Source organism: Plecotus auritus (genome assembly GCF_963455305.1).
Source record: "Plecotus auritus genome assembly, chromosome: 2".
Lineage (NCBI taxonomy): Eukaryota > Metazoa > Chordata > Mammalia > Chiroptera > Vespertilionidae > Plecotus > Plecotus auritus.
The window spans coordinates 105,089,449-105,108,410 of record NC_137771.1 but is presented as its reverse complement, the minus strand read 5'-3'; the positions used below and the strand labels follow the sequence as shown (position 1 = coordinate 105,108,410).

The 18,962-nt window shown below is 39.1% G+C and overlaps 1 protein-coding gene and 1 pseudogene across 5 annotated transcripts in view; one reads left to right on the top strand and one right to left on the bottom strand.

The window, feature by feature from the left end:
- Positions 1 to 18,962, top strand: part of GCC2 (GRIP and coiled-coil domain containing 2) — an 87,542-nt gene that overhangs the window by 55,513 nt on the left and 13,067 nt on the right. For all 4 annotated transcript variants that reach the window (XM_080653368.1, XM_080653367.1, XM_080653366.1 and 1 more), the window contains 8 exons: positions 964 to 1,064; positions 1,161 to 1,238; positions 1,803 to 1,940; positions 7,443 to 7,564; positions 11,543 to 11,719; positions 14,984 to 15,201; positions 16,975 to 17,169; positions 18,193 to 18,332. In XM_080653368.1, coding sequence (XP_080509494.1) covers positions 964 to 1,064; positions 1,161 to 1,238; positions 1,803 to 1,940; positions 7,443 to 7,564; positions 11,543 to 11,719; positions 14,984 to 15,201; positions 16,975 to 17,169; positions 18,193 to 18,332 — 1,169 coding nt within the window. The remainder of the gene's footprint in view (positions 1 to 963; positions 1,065 to 1,160; positions 1,239 to 1,802; positions 1,941 to 7,442; positions 7,565 to 11,542; positions 11,720 to 14,983; positions 15,202 to 16,974; positions 17,170 to 18,192; positions 18,333 to 18,962) is intronic.
- On the bottom strand, positions 9,300 to 10,662 carry LOC308242600 (ornithine decarboxylase-like; annotated as a pseudogene). The gene has a single exon. The product of its transcript is annotated as an ornithine decarboxylase-like (transcript).

Sequence of the window (18,962 nt, the reverse complement as noted above, 5' to 3'; positions counted from 1 at the left end):
AGTGGGGCTGAGGGGACTCCAGCAGCAGGCGTGCAGAGCAGCTGGCCCTGGCTGAGGAATGGAGGATACTCTCAATGACGTGAGTTATAACTTCCAATTTGTTGGACACCACAGTCAAGCTTCAGCTTCAGGGATGGAGGAAGAGAGGGATGTGTAGCTTGTTGGAGGAGCCTGGGCAAGCTGTCAGTTGTGGGGGGTGCAGGAGGATCTGAGGCCCCCAGCAGGGCTGAGGGGACTCCGGCGGCAGGCCCACGGAGCAGCCGGCCCGCCCCTGCTGTGGGCGCCGCCATCTTTGTGACGGCGTGATGGTCAATTTGCATATCACCTCTTTACTATATAGGATTATTGTATTATTTTTCATACGAACAACTTTAAACCTACTTTTGCCCCATTCTGTATATTCTAAAATATTTACAAATGAAAGTATATCTTGTAAAAAAAAAAAAGAAGAAGAAGAAGAAGAGGGGGAGGGAGTCAGGGGGGAGGGGAAGAGTAGGTGAGGCTATAGGTCAGGGGTTGGCAAGCTTATTTTATAAAGGGCCAGGCCATAAATGTTTTATTTTCAGGCCATGTAATCTCTATCATGTTAGTCAAGTTTACTATTTATTGTTGCACTAAAGCAGCCTTAAAAACAATATGTAAATAAATGAGCCTGACTGTGTTTTATTAAAATTATTCACAAAAACAGGCAGCAGCCAGATTTTACCTGTGGGCCTGACTCCTGGTCTGGGTGAAATAAGATTGGCCATGTGTTGGTAATTGTTAAAGTCAGGTGATGGGCACAGTGGTGTTTATTGCACTATCATCACGACTGTCACTTATGTCTGAAATGTTCCATAAGAAAAAGCTAAGACAAGTTTCTTTAAAAGATAGGTTAATACAAAGAAAAGACTTGTCACTTGTTTATTTAAATTAATTCATGAAAATAATTTCATCTCTTCTGAAATTATTTCTTAACACTAGCTTCACTACAGACTTCATTGCAACAATATGAGGAAAACAACACCAAAATCAAGCAATTGCTTATGAAAACCAAGAAAGAACTGGCAGATTCAAAGCAAGCAGTATGTTAATTCCTCAGTTTCACATTTTAATACTTACTTATAGTGTATTTATGAATAATTCCTTTTTAAAATTTAACCAAGATTCTTATTCTGTAGGAAACTGATCACTTAATGCTTCAAGCATCTTTAAAGAGCGAGCTAGAGGCAAGCCAGCAGCAAGTAGAAGTCTATAAAGTAAGATTCGTTTTCCTTTTAAGATTTAGAAAAATTTTTCCATGTAGAAGTAAAATACCATTTAGGGATTTTGCTAAATATTATTGTATATCAATCATACACACAGTTGGCCCTTCAGAGCTGCGGGTTTTGCATCCTCAGATTCAGCCAACCATCTGCAGATGTGAAGAGCCAACTGTATGCATTTTTCTATGCCATTTTATTGGGGGACTTGAGCATCCACGGATTTGTAACACTGGATTTCTGGAATCAATCCCCCACAGATACTGGGGGGTCAATTGAATCCCCCCCCTAAATATTCTTCCTCAATTAAACACCTCTTGAGGTGTTTAATTAAACATTGAACTATAACATGTAGTCTGGGATTCTTTTTCATTATTTTTTTTAAGGAAACCTAATTTATTAAGAAAAAAATGTTTCAATAATAGATAATTCTGGTATTTATTTATGTCACTTAATTATTTGAGACTCATGTCTCTAAACTCAAGTTTACGTTTAAGGAAAATCTTCTTAACAAGTGAAAATCATATTTGCTAGAGCTTAATTAAAAGATTTTGCCCCCAGATTCAGCTGGCTGAAATAACATCTGAGAAACACAACGTTCACGAACACCTGAAGACCTCTGTAGACCAGCACCAGCGCACACTGAGCATATACGAACAGAAAGTGGCAGCCCTTCAGGAAGAGTGCCGTGCTGCCAAGGTGTGTTCCTCACCCAGAAGCAGCATGTCAGAGATGCTGTTACCCACTGGGTAGCACTTCACTTGAGGACTATGGTCTGGCTTTTTAGTGTTTGCTGTCATTTAAGAACACTTACTAGATGAATACGAGGTTCAACTCATCTGACCCTAACCCCAACTCCATCACAACCCTGTCACATGGATAACTTTTTCTTTGCTAAGAGAAAAGACATGCATACATGTTGTTTTCACTCCAACTTTGTTTTGCAATTTCCATGTGTAAGAAAGTTACTGTTTTAAAGTTTTTATTAGAGAAGTGTTACAGTTCTTTCTGAGGGCTAAATGATTATAAAATATTCTAGTACATTGGGGTCTGGGGCCTACTTACCTGCATACAAAACAAAAACAGTACAGTAGCTTTGTTAGAGGATAACTCTTATCTAAGTGTTCTTGGCCAAAGAGTCATGGGAGTTTACAGATCACTGCAGAAAAGTGGAAGTCCTAGAATTTATTTTTTTTCACTCTCTTTTGAAAACTGAAGTACAAGTAATTTAATTTCTTTGAATTATTTTTCATTTATTTATTTATTTATTTATTTATTTATTTATTTATTTAAAGTCTTCATTGTTGAAAGTATTACATATGTCCCCATTTTCCCCCCATTAACCCCTACTAGCCCACCGCTGCCACCCACCCCAGGCCTTCACTACCCTATTATCTGTGTCCATGGGCTATGCATACATGTTCTTTGGTTGATCACTTCCCACCCACCCACCCTCCCGCACCTTCCCACGAGGTTCCACAGTCTGTTCTATGTTTCTATGTCTCTGGATCTATTTTCTTCATCAGTTTATTTTGTTCATTAGATTCCACATATGAGTAAGATTCTGTGATACTTGTCTTTCTCTGACTGGCTTATTTCCCTTAGCATAATACTCTCCAGGTCCCTCCATGCTGTCTCAACGGGTAAGAGATCCGTCCTTTTTCCTGCTGCATAGTATGCCATAGTATAAATGTACCACGGCTTTTTTATCCACTCATCTACTGGACACACGGGCTGTTTCCATATCTTACCTATTATAATTGTGCTGTTATAAACATAGGGGCACATATATTCATTCTGATTGGTGTTTCAGGTTTCTTAGGATATATTCCTAGAAGTGGGATCACGGTCAAATGGCATTTCCATATTTAATTTTTTGAGGAAACGCCATACTCTTTTCCATAATGGCTGCACCAGTCTGCATTCCCACCAGCAGCATACGAGGGCTTCCTTTTCTCCACATCCTGACCACCACTTGTCATTTGTTGATTTGCTGATGGTAGCCATTCTGACAAGTGTGAGGTGATACCTCATTGATGTTTAAATTTGCATCTATCTGATGATCAATGACTTTCAGCATTTTTTCATGTCTCTGGGCCATCTGAATGTCCACTTTGGAGAAGTGTCTATTTAGGTCCTTTGCCCATTTTTTAATTGGATTGTTTGTCTTCCTTTTGTTAATTTGTATGATTTCCTTATATATTTCGGATATTAACCTTTTATCAAATGTATCATTGCCAAATATGTTCTCCCATACAGTGGGCCCCTTTTTCATTTTGTTGATGGTTTCTTTTGCTGTGCAGAATCTTTTAATTTTGATGTAGTCCCATTTGTTTATTTTCTCCTTAGTTTCCTTTGCCCTAGGAGATGTATTGCGAAACATATTGCTAGGAGAGATGCCTGAGATTTTGCTGCATAAGATTTCTTCTAGCATTTTTATGGTTTTCCCACTTACATTTATGACTTTTATTGATTTTGGGTTTATTCTTGTGTATGGTGTAAGTTTGTCTAGTTTCATTTTTTTTGCATGTATCTGTCCAATTTTCTTAACACCATTTATTGGAGAGATTGTCTTGACACCATTGTATGTTCTTACCTCCTTTGTCAAAAATTAATTGAGTGTAATGGCTTGGGTCGATTTCTGGCATCTCTGTTTTGTTCCATTAATCTCTATGCCTATTCTTGTGCCAGTACCAAGCTGTTTTTATTACAGTGGCTTTGTAGTATAACTTGATATCTGATATTGTGACTCTCCAACTTTATTCTTTTATCTCAAGATTGCTGAAGGTATTTGGGGTTTTGTTTTGGAGAGTTTGTTTTAGGTCTGAGAAATATGCCTTTGGTATTTTAATAGGGATTCCATTGAATCTATAGATTGCTTTGGGTAGTATGGACATTTTAATGATGTTAATTCTACCAATCCATTAACACAGTATATTCTTTTTTTAAAAAAATATATTTTATTGATTTTTTTTACAGAGAGGAAGTGAGAGGAATAGAGAGTTAGAAACATCATCAATCAGCTGTCTCTTGCACACCCCCTACTGGGGATGTGCCTGCAACCAAGGTACATGCCCTTGACTGGAATCAAACCTGGGACCCTTCAGTCCACAGGCTGACGCTCTATCCACTGAGCCAAACCGGTTAAGGCCACAGTATATTCTTTAAATTGTTTATGTCTTCCTCTATCTCTTTTTTCCATGTCCTGTAGTTTTCAGAGTACAGGTCTTTTATCTCCTTGGTTAAGTTTATTCTTAGGTATCTTAATTTTCTTGTTGCACTGGTAAATGAGTTTTTTGTGTGTTTTTTTAGTTTCTCTTTCTGTGAGTTCATTATTGGTGTATGCCATAGGTAGAAATGCCATAGGTTTCTGGGTGTTAGGTTTGTATCCTGCTACATTGCTGAATTCACTTATTAAATCTAGTAGTTTTTTGGTGGAGTCGTTAGGGTTTTGTATGTACAATATCATGTCATCTGCAAATAATGAGAGTTTTAGTTCCTCTTTTCTAATTTAGATGCCTTTTATTTCTTCTTCTTGTCTGATCATTATGGCTAGTACTTCCAGTGCTATGTTGAATAAGAGTGGTGAAAGTGGGCATCCCTGTTTTGTTCCTGTTCTTAGGGGAAATGGTTTTAGTTTTTCCCATTGAGTATGATGTTGGCTATGGGTTTGTCATCTATGGCTTTTATATTTCAATATCTTGCTATCTTCTCCTTCTGGCACCCCCATGATGCAAATGGTATGCTTGAAGTTGTGCCAGAGGCTCCTTAAACTATCTCCATATTTTTGGATTCTTTTTTTCTTTTTCCTCTTCTGGTTGGGTGTTTTTTGCTTTCTCATATTTCAGATTGTTTATTTGATTCTGGTACTCCTTTACTCTACCGTTGAATCCCTGTAAATTATTCTTTATTTCAGTTAGTGTATGCTTAATTTTTGACTGGTCCTTTTCCATGTCTTTGACATTCACACTAAGATCATCAAAAATCTCACTAAGTCCCATGAAGATCCTTGAGTAACTTTATAACCATGATTTTAAACCCTATATCCAGTAGTTTGCTTGGTTCCATTTCTTTCATTTGTGACATGTTTCTTTGTCTGCTTCCCTGTGTTTGTTTCTATGTATTAGGTAGAGCTGCTATGTCTCCTAGAATTGGTAGAGTGGCCTTGTGTAGTAATTGTCCTGTAGGGCCCAGTGGCTCAGCCTTCCTAGTCACCTGAACTGGGCACTCTAGGTACGCCCCTGTGTGGGCTGTATGCTGTCTTATAGTTGATCCTTGATTGCTATTGGCATCGCTAAGAGGAATTGACCTTCAAGCCAATTGACTTTGACTACAGTGGGAGAGCTACTGTGCAGGAAACACCCCTATGGAGCAGGACTTGCTTCAGTAGGGCTTGGTGCTCACTGAGTCTGCCTCTTCAGTAGGTCACTTGTGGATATGTAGAGTTGTAATCTGCTATGGTTTGAAGCTGTCCACCAGGTGCACAGGCTCTAGGGCAGGGGTGGGCAAACTTTTTGACTCGAGGGCCACAATGGGTTCTTAAACTGGACCGGAGGGCCAGAACAAAAGCATGGATGGAGTGTTTGTGTGAACTAATATAAATTCAAAGTAAAGGAGCGGAGGGGAGAGCAAGAGAACCGGATAGAACAGCCGGATCCGGCCCGCGGGCCGTAGTTTGCCCAAGGCTGCTCTAGGGCCTTCAGGGAAGTGCAAAGTCAGCCAGTGCCTGGGCTATCCAGCAGGAGCTACAGAGGGATCTATAGATGGCTGCTATTTGCATTGGGCATGGAGGTGCCCAGGTGAGGCCCAGCTGTGAAGCAAGGCAGACTAGTGCTAGTGCCAGGTCTTGGGCCTTTTATTGATAGGTTTGGGGCACTCTGTCACCAGCTACAGCTTGTTTGAGAGATTTTTAGCAAAGCCTGAAGCCTGTGCCTGGTCTGGCCATTCATATGGAAAAACTGCTACAAACAGCTTGTGTGGGGCTGCAAATTGGATGCGGTGGGACCTCAGGGAATTCCCAGGACAGAGCAAACAGTATGCTCCAGGCTGATGGAGACTCAAATATGTCTGCCAGTCAGCCTGTGACAGGGGAGGTCCCAGGACAGGAACACTGCCCCCTGCGAGCACTCCTATCTGGTAGAAAGACACCCCTGAGTTTCTGCCCCAATGCCAGACAATCCAGTTCCTCCCTGTATGTGTCTGGGTCCCCTAAAGTCACCCAGTGCTGGAGCTCAGAGTGATTGAGTCAGTAAGTTTGTGCACTGGGCCTTTAAGAGGAACACCCTGGTCTCCAGCAGCCTCTGTGTCCCTCAGCCACAATTCCTGCTGGTTTCTATAGTCCATGGTTATAGGGACTTCTCTCCCCATCTCTGGGAGCCTGGGCTGGGGTGTTTGGCTTGGGGCTAGAACATCTTGCTCCTCACGGGTAGCCTCCACAGAGACGATCTCGCTCCGATTAAATAAAGGGCGCAAAGGGCGTTGGACCAACCCCTTCTGCGACTCCACCCCTCCTACCAGACTCAATGTGCTTTCTTATTTATTTCTCTAGTTGTAGGACTTCCATTCAGCCAGCTTTCAGGCAGTTCTGAATGATGGTTGTTCTGTATTTTAGTTGTAATTTTGATTGGTTGTGGGAGGCAGTGAGTACAGGCTTTCACCTTCTTCTAGGCTTTGTTCTTTAAAATTTGAGGCCTTTAGCCACCAGGAGCCCTTCTTAGTAGGTATCATCTTTCTCGGTCCACACAGGGAATAAAACATGGTAGATGCATATCTCTAGTTAGACAAAATTATATCATTCAAAATCTTTTAAGAAGTGTAAGGCCAAGCACAATTTTTAGCCAAAGTTAATTATTAGGGGCTAAAAGGTGTTAGCCATTGTCCTCATTTTCAAAAACAGGTTGTCATCTTAATGCATTACTCCCTGAAAGACAATAGAAATTCTCAGTGGTTAAGAATCAACCTATGAACCAGGAGGTCACAGTTCGATTCCCAGTCAGGACACATGCCTGGGTTGCAGGTTCAATCCCCAGTGTGGGGTATGCAGGAGGCATCCAATCAATGATTCTTTCTCATCATTGATGTTTCTCTCTCACTCCTCTCTTCCTCTCTGAAATCAATAAAAAACATATATGTATATATACATATATATATTTTTTTAAAGAAAATGCAATAGAAAATTTTTCTCTCTTTTAAATATTTTAGGTGGAACAAGCTGCTATAACCTCTGAATTTGAAAGCTACAAAGTCCGAGTTCATAATGTTCTAAAACAACAGAAAAATAAATCTGCATCTCAGGGTGAAACTGAGGAAGCTAAACAAGAAAGGTAAAGTCTGAATTATAGGAAACATGCAGGGTTTTTCTCCCCAAGACACATTCTCCACCCATTAGGTTGACAATCCTACTTTGATATCTTCTGACTGGGATTTTACATGTAATCAGGAACGAGAAAGGTGTTGGCTTCACTGTGTTCCAGACAGCAGCAGGGAAAGGTCACTGTGAAAGGCACTATTACAAACTCAAAAATATGTGTAAAGGAAACAGTGAAACCAGGCTACAAGCTTTGAAATACAGGCATAATATTTTCACCTTGTAGTAGAATCTGGTCATAGTGGAAACACAAAGTTACATTATAAGTTTCCCAATTTTGAAAGTTCAGAAATACAAGAATAAAAAAGTTTCCATGATATACTTATTCACCATTAATTATGCTAAACAGAAGTTTCCTAAAATTTTACTTATTTCACAAGTTTTAAATTAAGTACTAAGTTTTTGGCCCTAACCGGTGTGGCTCAGTGGATAGAGCGTCGGCCTGCGGACTGAAGGGTCCCCGGTTCGATTCCGGTCAAGGGCATGTACCTTGGTTGCGGGCACATCCCCAGTAGGGGGTGTGCAGGAGGCGGCTGATCGATGTTTCTCTCTCATTGATGTTTCTAGCTCTCTATCCCTCTCCCTTCCTCTCTGTAAAAAATAAATAAAATATATTTTTAAAAAAAGTACTAAGTTTTTGGTCTAGAATTAAAGTTTATGACCATTTCAATTACTGTTTCAATAGTGTATTGTTTAATGCTTTCTTAAAACTAGCATACTTTTGTAAATTATTTTAAAATATGCTAGGAATAAAAGATAGGGCATTCTACAGCATGGGTATTTTCTTTTTATAAGTAGAAGTTCAGTGTTAAAGCAGTTTTACATCTGACACTTACTGTTCCAAGTAGGACTGAATATCCTACAGTATTTGTATGTTTTTGCTTATATTAATTTTTGTTTAGGTGTCTATTAAAAATAGCAACTATAGGCCCTAACCGGTTTGGCTCAGTGGATAGAGCACCGGCCTGCAGACAGAAGGGTCCCAGGTTCGATTCTGGTCAAGGGCATGTACCTTGGTTGCAGGCACATCCCCAGTAGGAGATGTGCAGGAGTCAGCTCATTGATGTTTCTCTCTCATCGATGTTTCTAACTCTCTTTCCCTCTCCCTTCCTCTCTGTAAAAAATCAATAAAATATATTTTTTTAAAAATAAAATAAAAAAGTACTTTAAAAAATAGCAACTATAGGATGAAAATGATGAGATATTTTCTCTATCAATAGCTCATCTTAAAGCTAAAGTTGAATATTTACACAATATAAAAATGTCACCATTTCCAAGACTTGAACACTTTAATTGTGCCAGAATTTGGGGTTCACATTATTTTAATATGAATGTTATATGTTCCTTCTACTTTCTTTTTCTTTTTCCAATGCCTAATTTCCAAGGTACTTTATTGTTAAAACAGGTCACAACACTAAGCCTTGGGCCGGTTCTGCCAATACATAAGCTACAAATGCTTGCCTGGCAGCTAAGGGGCGCTCTGATAGCATGTTTGAGAATTGAATAAAAATCCATATAAAACAAACATTCATATAGTTTCCATAGGAACACAGATAAGTGTGACCCAATCACCTAGGCCTTCCCCCTTGTTCCATCTGTGCCAACCCCACTTACAAAGACATTTCAAAACTAGCAATCAATAAGTTAATGGTCCTCCAAATCCCTTAAGGCATGCTGCACTCGCATAACAGCTACAGGAATGGCTTCTGCATGTTAATGTGAGCTGACACACAGGCTGCCGGAAGGCGCTCCATCCCACTCGCCCAGACACAGGACACAGGCAGGCGCCAGCATCCTCCTCCGCCTCAGGCGGGAAGTCTTGGTTCTGGACTTTATGCATCAGTTGCCATGTTGGCCCTGACATCACATAGTAGATAGTCGGCCTCTGCAATCCATTGAAAGTAGAAGCAGCATCCGTGGTGTAAGCACCCATGTTTTCAAAGAGCATCCAGTCTCCCGTGTGCTTCTCGGACAAGCCGTAATGCTCAAAGATGCGATCAAGGCCGTCACAGGTCGGTCCCCAGATGCTGGATGAGTAGTACTTCTCATCTGGTCTGGGCCTCTTCTGCAGAAGGGGCTTCATGTGCACATGATCATAGAGGATGCAATTACATGATCCATATACTCCATCATTCACGTAATACATAAAGGTTTTCTCGCTGGACTCATCTTTATCATCAGAGCCTGTTTGTTCTTTAAGAACAGTTTTTTGGCAATGATATTAACTGCAAGTATGAAAGTTGATGCAACATAGTATCTGCCCGGCTCAGCTACGAATGTAACTCCTGAGCCTGATGGAAAATATATGTCCAGGGCTGGGTTGATTACACTGGTGATCTCCTCAAACTTAAGCTTTGCATCCTCAGATCCAAGAAAGCCACCACCAATATCCAGCAGATACATGTTGAAACAGACCTCAGCCCTCATGTCAAAGACACAGTGGGCATTAGAGATGGCCTGCACAAAGGTCTCAGGGTTGGTAGAGCCACTGCCCACATAGAAGCTGACACCGATGACATCAATGTTTAGCTCCTTGGCCCGTTCCAAAGAAGCCTGCTGGTCTTGAGCGTGACACCAGATTTAACACTGAGACGACAGCAGCTTTGCCTTTGGATGTGCCCTGGCAACCTTCATCAGCTCGACTTCACTATTGAAAGTCATCATCTGGACTCCGTTATTGGCAGCATATTTAATCTGAGACACTTGTTCACAAGGGTTTGCAAGATGATCTTCTCTGGAGATACCCCAAGACTCTGCACCAACTATATTTCAGTCTTGCTGGCACAGTCAAATCTCATCCAGATGGCAGCTAGAGTCTTCACTATGGTTCTCTTGTCATTGCATTTGACTGCATAACAGTGTGACCCGAGGAAGAGCTTTTAGCCATCTCAGATGTTTCTTTTGAATGTCTCCCAGGTCCACAACATAGAAAGCATCCTTATCATCAGAAGAAGAGACTGCATTAAATTTTGGGTCCAGAATGTCCTTGGCAGTAAAGGCCTCATCGAGGAAATAGCCGTCAAATTCTTCATTACTAACGCTGTTCATGTTCATGGTTTCTGGATGTTCCAAAATGTAACACAAAGGAAAATGAAGAGCTGGGACTTAGGAAATTATTGCCAGCTGTTCACAAACGCAGCTTTTTAGGAATTCCCAGTCCATGGAAGATGTGTTCTCTCAGTGCAGCAGTGGGAATGTCCCCAGAGCACAAGATGCCTCACGCCGATCCCATGGAGCGGATGTGCAGAGCACGCAGGACCGCCAGCCTCGCTCCCCCAACACCCCCACCCCGAGACCACTGGCCTGAGTATCAAATGGCTGCTGAGTGGCGAGTGGCTCTGGAGCACTGTCAGAGGGGCGGCAGCAGCAGAGGGTGAGGGGACTGACCCCTTCTACTTTCTTATACATTACTTTAAAAAAAGAAAAGAAACTAATCAATATAGTGTACTTTACTAGTTGTGGCAGAATTACCGGTTGGAATTCGAGATCTAGCTACAAAGTCCAATTCTCCAGGGACTTTCTTTCTCCAAGTAAAAACAAGTCCTTGTTTTTTTCTCCAAGGACTTGTTTAACTATAACTTTGTCTAATCTACCATTCTCATAATGATTAGCTTAGAACTGTGTGATTTTTTTTCTTTTTAAATTAATGGCATAGTCCTACAACATAAAATAGGTTATTTTAATGCCTTTTAATGGTCTACCCCTTTTGAATATGAAACATAAGTTTAAACCTGAAGTGCCTGAGATCTAAAATCTGATCATGTCTTTTGCATTATATTTAAACCTAGTCTCTGAATTCTTCTGATTATTATATTTACTTTAGAATCATCCATAATAATAGCAGGAGTCTGACATTAAAAGATTAAAAGTAAAATTTTAATCATGTTCACCTCTTTCAAAAATATTTTAAACTGTTTATTTCTGTTTATTTTAGAGAACACCTGGAAATGATGGTTGACCAACTAAAGATCAAATTACAAGATACCCAAAATAATTTACAGATCAGTGTGACTGAACTTCAAACATTACAGTCTGAACATGATACTCTGCTAGAAAGGCACAACAAGATGCTGCAGGAAACAGTGTCTAAAGAGGCAGAACTCCGGGAAAAGTACGGTTGCTAACAGCACTAACAGTGTTTGTACCAGGCAGCAAAATATTTCTGCCTTTTAAGTTTCTATCTTAAAACTCTCCCTTTTGATTATTTTTGTTCTTAGCTTGTTTAAGAGAAAGTATTCATCCAATACTCTGTCTTTCCTATGACCTTCATGGCTAGAATGTTCCCTGAAAAAAAAAAAAAATACACTACCTCGCTGACCTTGTGTCAAATTACAAGTATTTTTTTCTTTCTTTTTAGAGGAAAACATGTAAACAAACAGCTGCTGACTAAAAAGAATATGCAACCTACCTTTGCAGCTCTGTCTTCAACTTGCTATTTTTGTTAATCAGTATAAATGGACATTAGGAGTATTGGCAGAATAAGTCGATTATTGTGAACAAGGAACTTTGAATTCTTGTCATAAAGAAATTGAGTGGTAATGTTAGTTGTATCCTAGATTGAGGAAAAGGATTCTTCATTGAGTGTCTTTCATAAAGATACTTTATATATCTCAGATGTGTTTATAATACATGCCTAATTGTATACTAATCTTAAAAGTTAAAGCACTTCAATTTTTTGGCTTTTTACACCAAATTAATTTCTATGTTTGACTTTGGTAAGTCAACCAGTGTAATTTATGTATGTTAATTTCATAAATCAAAAGTTTCAGGAAAGTTCTACCAATTTTCTAACTATCACCGGGGTTTACCATGAGATTAGTTTATATATAATGATGTATATACTTGATGTTTACTTCAGAAATTTTCAACACTTATTCTTTACTCTAGAAAAGCTATTGCTAACTATATTGCTAACACAAATAAAGTGCAAGTGATGCCTCTGAAGTAATTTGATCATTCCATACATTTTTTTTGAGCACCTACTATGTGCCAGTCACTTTCCTAAGTGCTGGACAGTGTTCATAGCATTTTGAGATATTTATAGGGGTCTTCCCCCAAAATATGAAAAACTAATGATATTATTGACCTAGCCAGGTAGTTCAGTTGATATATTAACCCAATACATCAAGGTTGTGTGTTCGATCCCTAGTCATGGCACATACAAGAGGCAACCAATGAATGCATGAATAAGTGGAACCACAAATCAATGTCTCTCTCCCTCTCCCTCTAATGATATTGTGCTGTCTGTGCCCTAGCCTAAAGAAATAGCCTTTTCTTTATATATTCTCGCTTTTAAACATTTTAATATTCATACTTTACTGTATGAGATTTTTTTAAATGGTAGAGGAGTAAATAGGGACCCAATTAATGTAAACACCCCAGTAACAGCTGGGACAAGAACAGAGGACTTTCATCATCACAGTTGTTCCAGTTCCAGGTGTGGCTTAAATTTCTACCTCTCTCAAACAAGCAAATTCAGAAGTGTCACACCACCTGAAAACCCTAGTTCTAAAATGCAGCGTTTATCTTCCTTAGAAAATTATTGTGATAGCTAATGATTCTTTCTTTACTTCCTTGATACATATTAAACAAAATGCTTGCAGGAAAAATGCAGGGTTAAGGGTTAGCATATATACTATCATTATTTAAACTCATTAATTGATATGAATTTGGCAATTAAGATACATTTCTGGTCCTAGCTGGTGTGGTTCAGTTGGTTGGAATGTTGTCCCATGCACCAAAAGGTCTCAGGTTTGATTACCGGTTAGGGCACATACCCAGGTTGCGAGTTTGATCACCGGTTGGGGTGCATATGGGAAGTAAGTGATCAGTGTTTCTCTCTCACATCAATGTTTCTTTCTCTCTCTCTCTCTTCTTCCTTTCTCTCTAAAAATCAATAAAAACATATTCTCAGGAGAACAGACTCAATTCTGGTCAAGGGCATGTCCCTCCTCCGTTGCAGGCTCAATCCCTGGCCCCAGTTGGGGCATATTGGGAGGCAGCCAATTGATGCGTCTCTCTCAGATGGATGTTTCTCTCTCTCTCTCTCTACCCCTCCCTTCTATTCTCTCTAAGAACCAATGGAAAAAGTATCCTTGGGTGAGGATTAACAAAACAAACACCTTTTCTGAAGCATGATTCTTTATTGCATATGACCCCTTTAGCAACTAAATCCTGTTTTAAAACCTTATGTGGTATCCATATGTGTAACACATACAAAAGAGATTTTGGAAAGCTACATGCTACCAGCCTTGGGCAAACTACGGCCCGCGGGCCGGATCCGGCTGTTCTATCCGGTTCTCTTGCTCTCCCCTCCACTCCTTTACTTTGAATTTATATTAGTTCACACAAACACTCCATCCATGCTTTTGTTCCAGCCCTCCAGTCCAGTTTAAGAACCCATTGTGGCCCTTGAGTCAAAAAGTTTGCCCACCCCTGTGCTAAACCATTAATAAATTTTACCCCTGGAGTTGGGGTTTTACACTGTGGGGATAAGGAGGAGTGAATAAAAAGGGGGATTTAACTGTTTCCTATAATTGCTTCAGTATTGTTTGAATTTTTATGGTAGTGTACTTGTGGTTCCCTTTTGTAAAAAAAAAAAAAAAAAAGTTTTGTTTTACCAAAGTCAAACATAGAAGATCAATACTACAACTAAGCTATTAAAAATAGTAGTTTCCAAATAGTAGGTCCCTTACTAGTATCAGTCTGACTACATAAAAATCACATGGATAACTGCTAAAAGTAGGCAACTTCTAGGATTACCTTTGGATATTCTGATTCAGTGGCTCGCGGAAGAGAACCAGTTGTCTGTATTTTTAATTGGGTACCTGAGTGGTTCTGAAGTGCAGTGAAATTCAGAAGCAGTTATAGTAAGCTAAGTCTTTGTGTTTCGGAGTGTCATGTTAATTCGCTCAGAAGGGGATGCTTTCCTTTAAGGCTTTCCTTATGAATCGAAAGAGTGTTCTTTTTGTGTGTTTTTCGGATAATCGAAAAAAGATATAATAATCCTGTACTTATATGAGATACCACATAAGATAACCCAAAGTGCCCTAATTAAAAGTATAATATTTATGCCCTAAATATAGTGCTTTTTTCTGCTAAACTATGAAGGAAGTTTCTCATCTAAACCATACAACATAGTTTCTCAACCAGGGTTCCTCTCTGAACTATGGAACACAGACTAGGATTTGAACTAGATGACAGCCAGTGTCATTTCTCCCCAGATTGTTACACAGCTAGTCCCATCTTACATGCATAGGAGAGAAGTTCATTCCTATCTCAGGGCTAATTCTCTTGCAGGGCCCAGTTAAGAAAGGCTGAGTCAGCATCTTAAGTTGCAAGATCTCATATAAATTACGTGCCTCTCACCCTTCAGATTATGTTCAATACAATCAGAGAACATGATGATGAAGTCTGAACATGCACAGGCTGTGAGTTACCTGACATCCCAGAATGAGGTCCTTCGCAGCAGCTTCCGAGATCAAGTGAGGCACTTGCAGGAAGAGCACAGAAAGACGATGGAAACTTTGCAGCAACAGCTCTCCAAGGTGGAAACTCAGCTTTTCCAGCTGAAGAGTGAATCGACCACAAAAAGTATGTATGTACACATGGAAACCATCGTCGTTCATGTTCTCATGTATTTATGTCACTCAAATACATTCTTCACAAATTCTTAAGAAAATAGAAAATGTACTAGGTGACAGCCAGTGTTGATTCTGTGATTAATGAATTTTGGATTTGCTCACAGAAAAGATATTGGAACCATTCTAAATTATACTTAAACCAGCCTATGTAACCAGAGAATACTGATTTCCATGTATTTGTCAGCCTCCATGTAATAGAGTATTTCCTTTCTCTGACTCCAACATAGTGTGTCAGTCTCATGACCTGCCAGATTCAAATATTCACTGGATCTGTTTGGTGTTTTTCACTGTTAGTCATCAAAATGTATGTATTTTTTAATTAGAAATATTAAGAGAGCAAGAGGCTTGGGAACACTCAAGCAGCACTGAACTTACAGGATTGGTTGGCCAATACAGCTCTTCCCTCTCGTTTCTGATTAGTTGGAGTTTTAGTTCAGCCACACCCAGTGTCAGTCTACTTTCTGGAAGAGATGGAAATATGTCAGCCTAGATGAGGCTACATTTTAGTATTAAGTATCAGCTTCATACTTAACACTGTTTGCCATGGAAAAATGTCATCAGTTATAAGTCACTCATCAGGGTCAGAAACCAACTTTTAAGAAAATTTAACATATGCCAAGAATCAGCACAGAAAGTAATCAGCCAGGGAAACACGGGTTGCATAAGAGATTGTAGTCTAGGAACCAGCAGTAGAATAAGCAGTTAGGAAAATATCAGAAATCCAGGAAAATGCCTCAACAAATGTAGCCAGAGGGCTAATGTTTGAAAGAAAATAGGAGGCAGCCAAGCCAGCATGTCTCAGTGGTTGGTCGTTGACCTATGAACCAGGAGGTCACAGTTCAATTCCTGGTCAGGGCACATGTCCGGGTTGTGGGCTCAATCCCCAGTAGGGGAATGCAGGAAGCAGCTGATCCATAGTTCTCTCTCATCATTGATGTTTCTATCTCTCTCTCCCTTTCCCTTCCTCTCTGAAATCAACAAAGATATATTAAAGAAAAGAAAATGGGAGGCAACTTCATGGAATGGGAAAATAAGTGAAATTTGAAGTTAAAAAACCTGGGTTAGAATTCTGGTCTCTGACCCAGCTCTGAGACCCTGAGCAAAGTCATTTACTTTCTCTGAACTTCAGGTTTCTTGGGATCGATAAAGTGATGTATTTGAAAGTGTCTTACCAACCTTACATTTCTATGCAAGTGTTCACTACCAGCAAGCAGGAGAGCCTTGCTTGTGATTAGTGCTGATTAGTTCCCTGTCCTGAACTCTAGGTTCTTCTTGCCTGAACACTGAGCAGACAATGGTAGGAATCAGTAGAGGGCAGTGATCAACAAGAACGTTTGCTGAGCATACGTCAGCAAGTCTGTTGTGTCAGAAAGTATGCAGCCAGCTGAAATACCTGATCCTCAAAAACAGCTGGAATCTAGTTTTAGAATTTCTGCCAATGTTGAGGTCTCTAATTGTGAGCTTTGTGTTATCTAATACTTTATCGTATCTAACTAATAGTAATTTATAGCTTCTGCTGAAATGACACGTGGTTACAAGTTCAGTTTTTAGGACTATTTCAGAACTTATTTTTTATACATCATTTACTTTTTATCCTATTTATTCAAATTCCTTACCATATCATCTGACATTCCTAGGATCATTTTAATTTTATTGTGTATCTCTGTTAATGCTGAATTTATCAATTTTGAACACTCTCTCACTTCCCCTTTAAAAAAAATAGGCCCACCTTCTTTCCACCAACCTGTGAAGAACCTTCGAGAAAGGAGAAACACAGACCTCCCCCTACTGGACATGCATTGTATAACCCGGGAGGAGGGAGAAGGGATGGAGACGGCTGATACGGAGTCTGTATCTTCCACTGGCACTCACACGCAGTCTTTAGAGCAGCTTCTTAATTCTCCCACAACTAAACTTGGTATGTTTTTCTGTTTAAGTATGTTTTTATTTAATTTTACTGTCTTGTCTAACCAATATTACTCTAAATTACAAATGCTTTTTTTTTTTATCTACTCCAGTAAAATTTCTTTCAGTGTTTCACCCCTTTTCAAATGGAAAACTTTCCTGCAGAATGAAGGAAGGAAAAAAATTGCTTAATTAAAATTAGTTCTACCTAAGCTTGAGCCAGAAATAGATGCTGGAAGTTCTAAGGTAGTATTAGAAAGTATTATATTCTCTCACCATTCTGAGAAACAGTTTATTCCTCTCGATAAAGCAGTAGTGCTAAATTTGCCTTCTTCCATATAGTGAAGTTGTGATATATTTTTCTTGCCTATAATGAATACTAACTAAGATTCACAATTCAGGGGTAATCTGTCATCTTTCTGAAGTTTCAGGATCTGGAGTCCTTGAATATCCACAATCATTGATTGTGATGTGGGTGGAAGCTGTACTTATTGTTCCTTAAGTGAAGTTAATAGTGGTGAGATGGAAGCATCACTAAAGAGCAGCACTAGACCCCAGAATCAGACTTGGCTTTGTGATTTTGCCAAAATTGCTTGTTTCATCTTTTGTAAAATTTGAAAAATAATAACTACTCCACCTCATATAAAATTCTTGAGGCGCCATGATATGAGTGATCAGTAAATGTTACTACTTCATTTATAAGTAAAATGACACAAGCTCTTAGAACATTAATAGAGGAGGTTGAGTGATAAAATGATTTATAAACAAAATGATTTATAAACAAAAGCCTAACAAATTGCAGAATTGGGGCTCATAGAATTTATATTTAATTAGATTACATGCCTTACTACAGAGATTGTCTTTGTTACATTTAACATGTAAGTTTTTAACTGTGTTATGATTAGAGGAATGGCAAAGAAAGTGGACCTATGTAATATTGGGGGGCAAAATATCTGTACTAAGATATTTCTCTTATTTAGAATCTTCATCTGTAATCTTGATTTTGAAAATTAATTACTGGAACAACATCTTACAGAGCCTCCTTTGTGGCATGTTGAATTTACCAAAGAAGAATTGATGCAAAAGCTCATTTCCACCACAAAAAGTGCCGATCACTTAAATGGCCTGCTTCGGGAAACGGAAGCAACCAATGCAATCCTTATGGAGCAAATTAAGGTAAGGGTCAAAAACTGCCGACAAGAAAATGCAATTTGGGTTTCTTGGCCCTCTACCCACACTTATCTAAGTTTACAAACTCACAGATCAGGTGTTTCCATAACATCTTGATTCCTGATAGTATTATATTCCCATATCAAGAAATATTAATTGCTTTTATATCTATTATATAAATACTATTTTAATTCCTACTTTTTCTAAGAAACGTAATAGATTTAGAATGTAGACATATATTCACAAGTCATTATTCTACATGTGCTTAAATAAAACTTAAATGGGTATTTTAAAGATAAACCATGGAGCATTTCTTATTCAGAGTATTCTGCTGTTTATGGCACTAAACTACTTTCCACAGATGGTAAAATAGCATAGGGAGCTTTTCCTCCTTTAAAGACACCAGAAATGTGTAGGAATAAGGTATATTGTGGAGCAGTTGAGGAATACACAAATTATATATTCCAACCTAGCTCAATGGTATATAGACTCTCTAAATATAGTCATACTACTTGTTGAGTAATTCTCATGAGCCAGGCCCTGGGTTTTTAACATTTAGCAAGAATAGCATTTAGTGAGAACCACCAGATCTTGAGACCCTTGTCCTTTCTAACAAAAGCACTGAAGAGAACACCT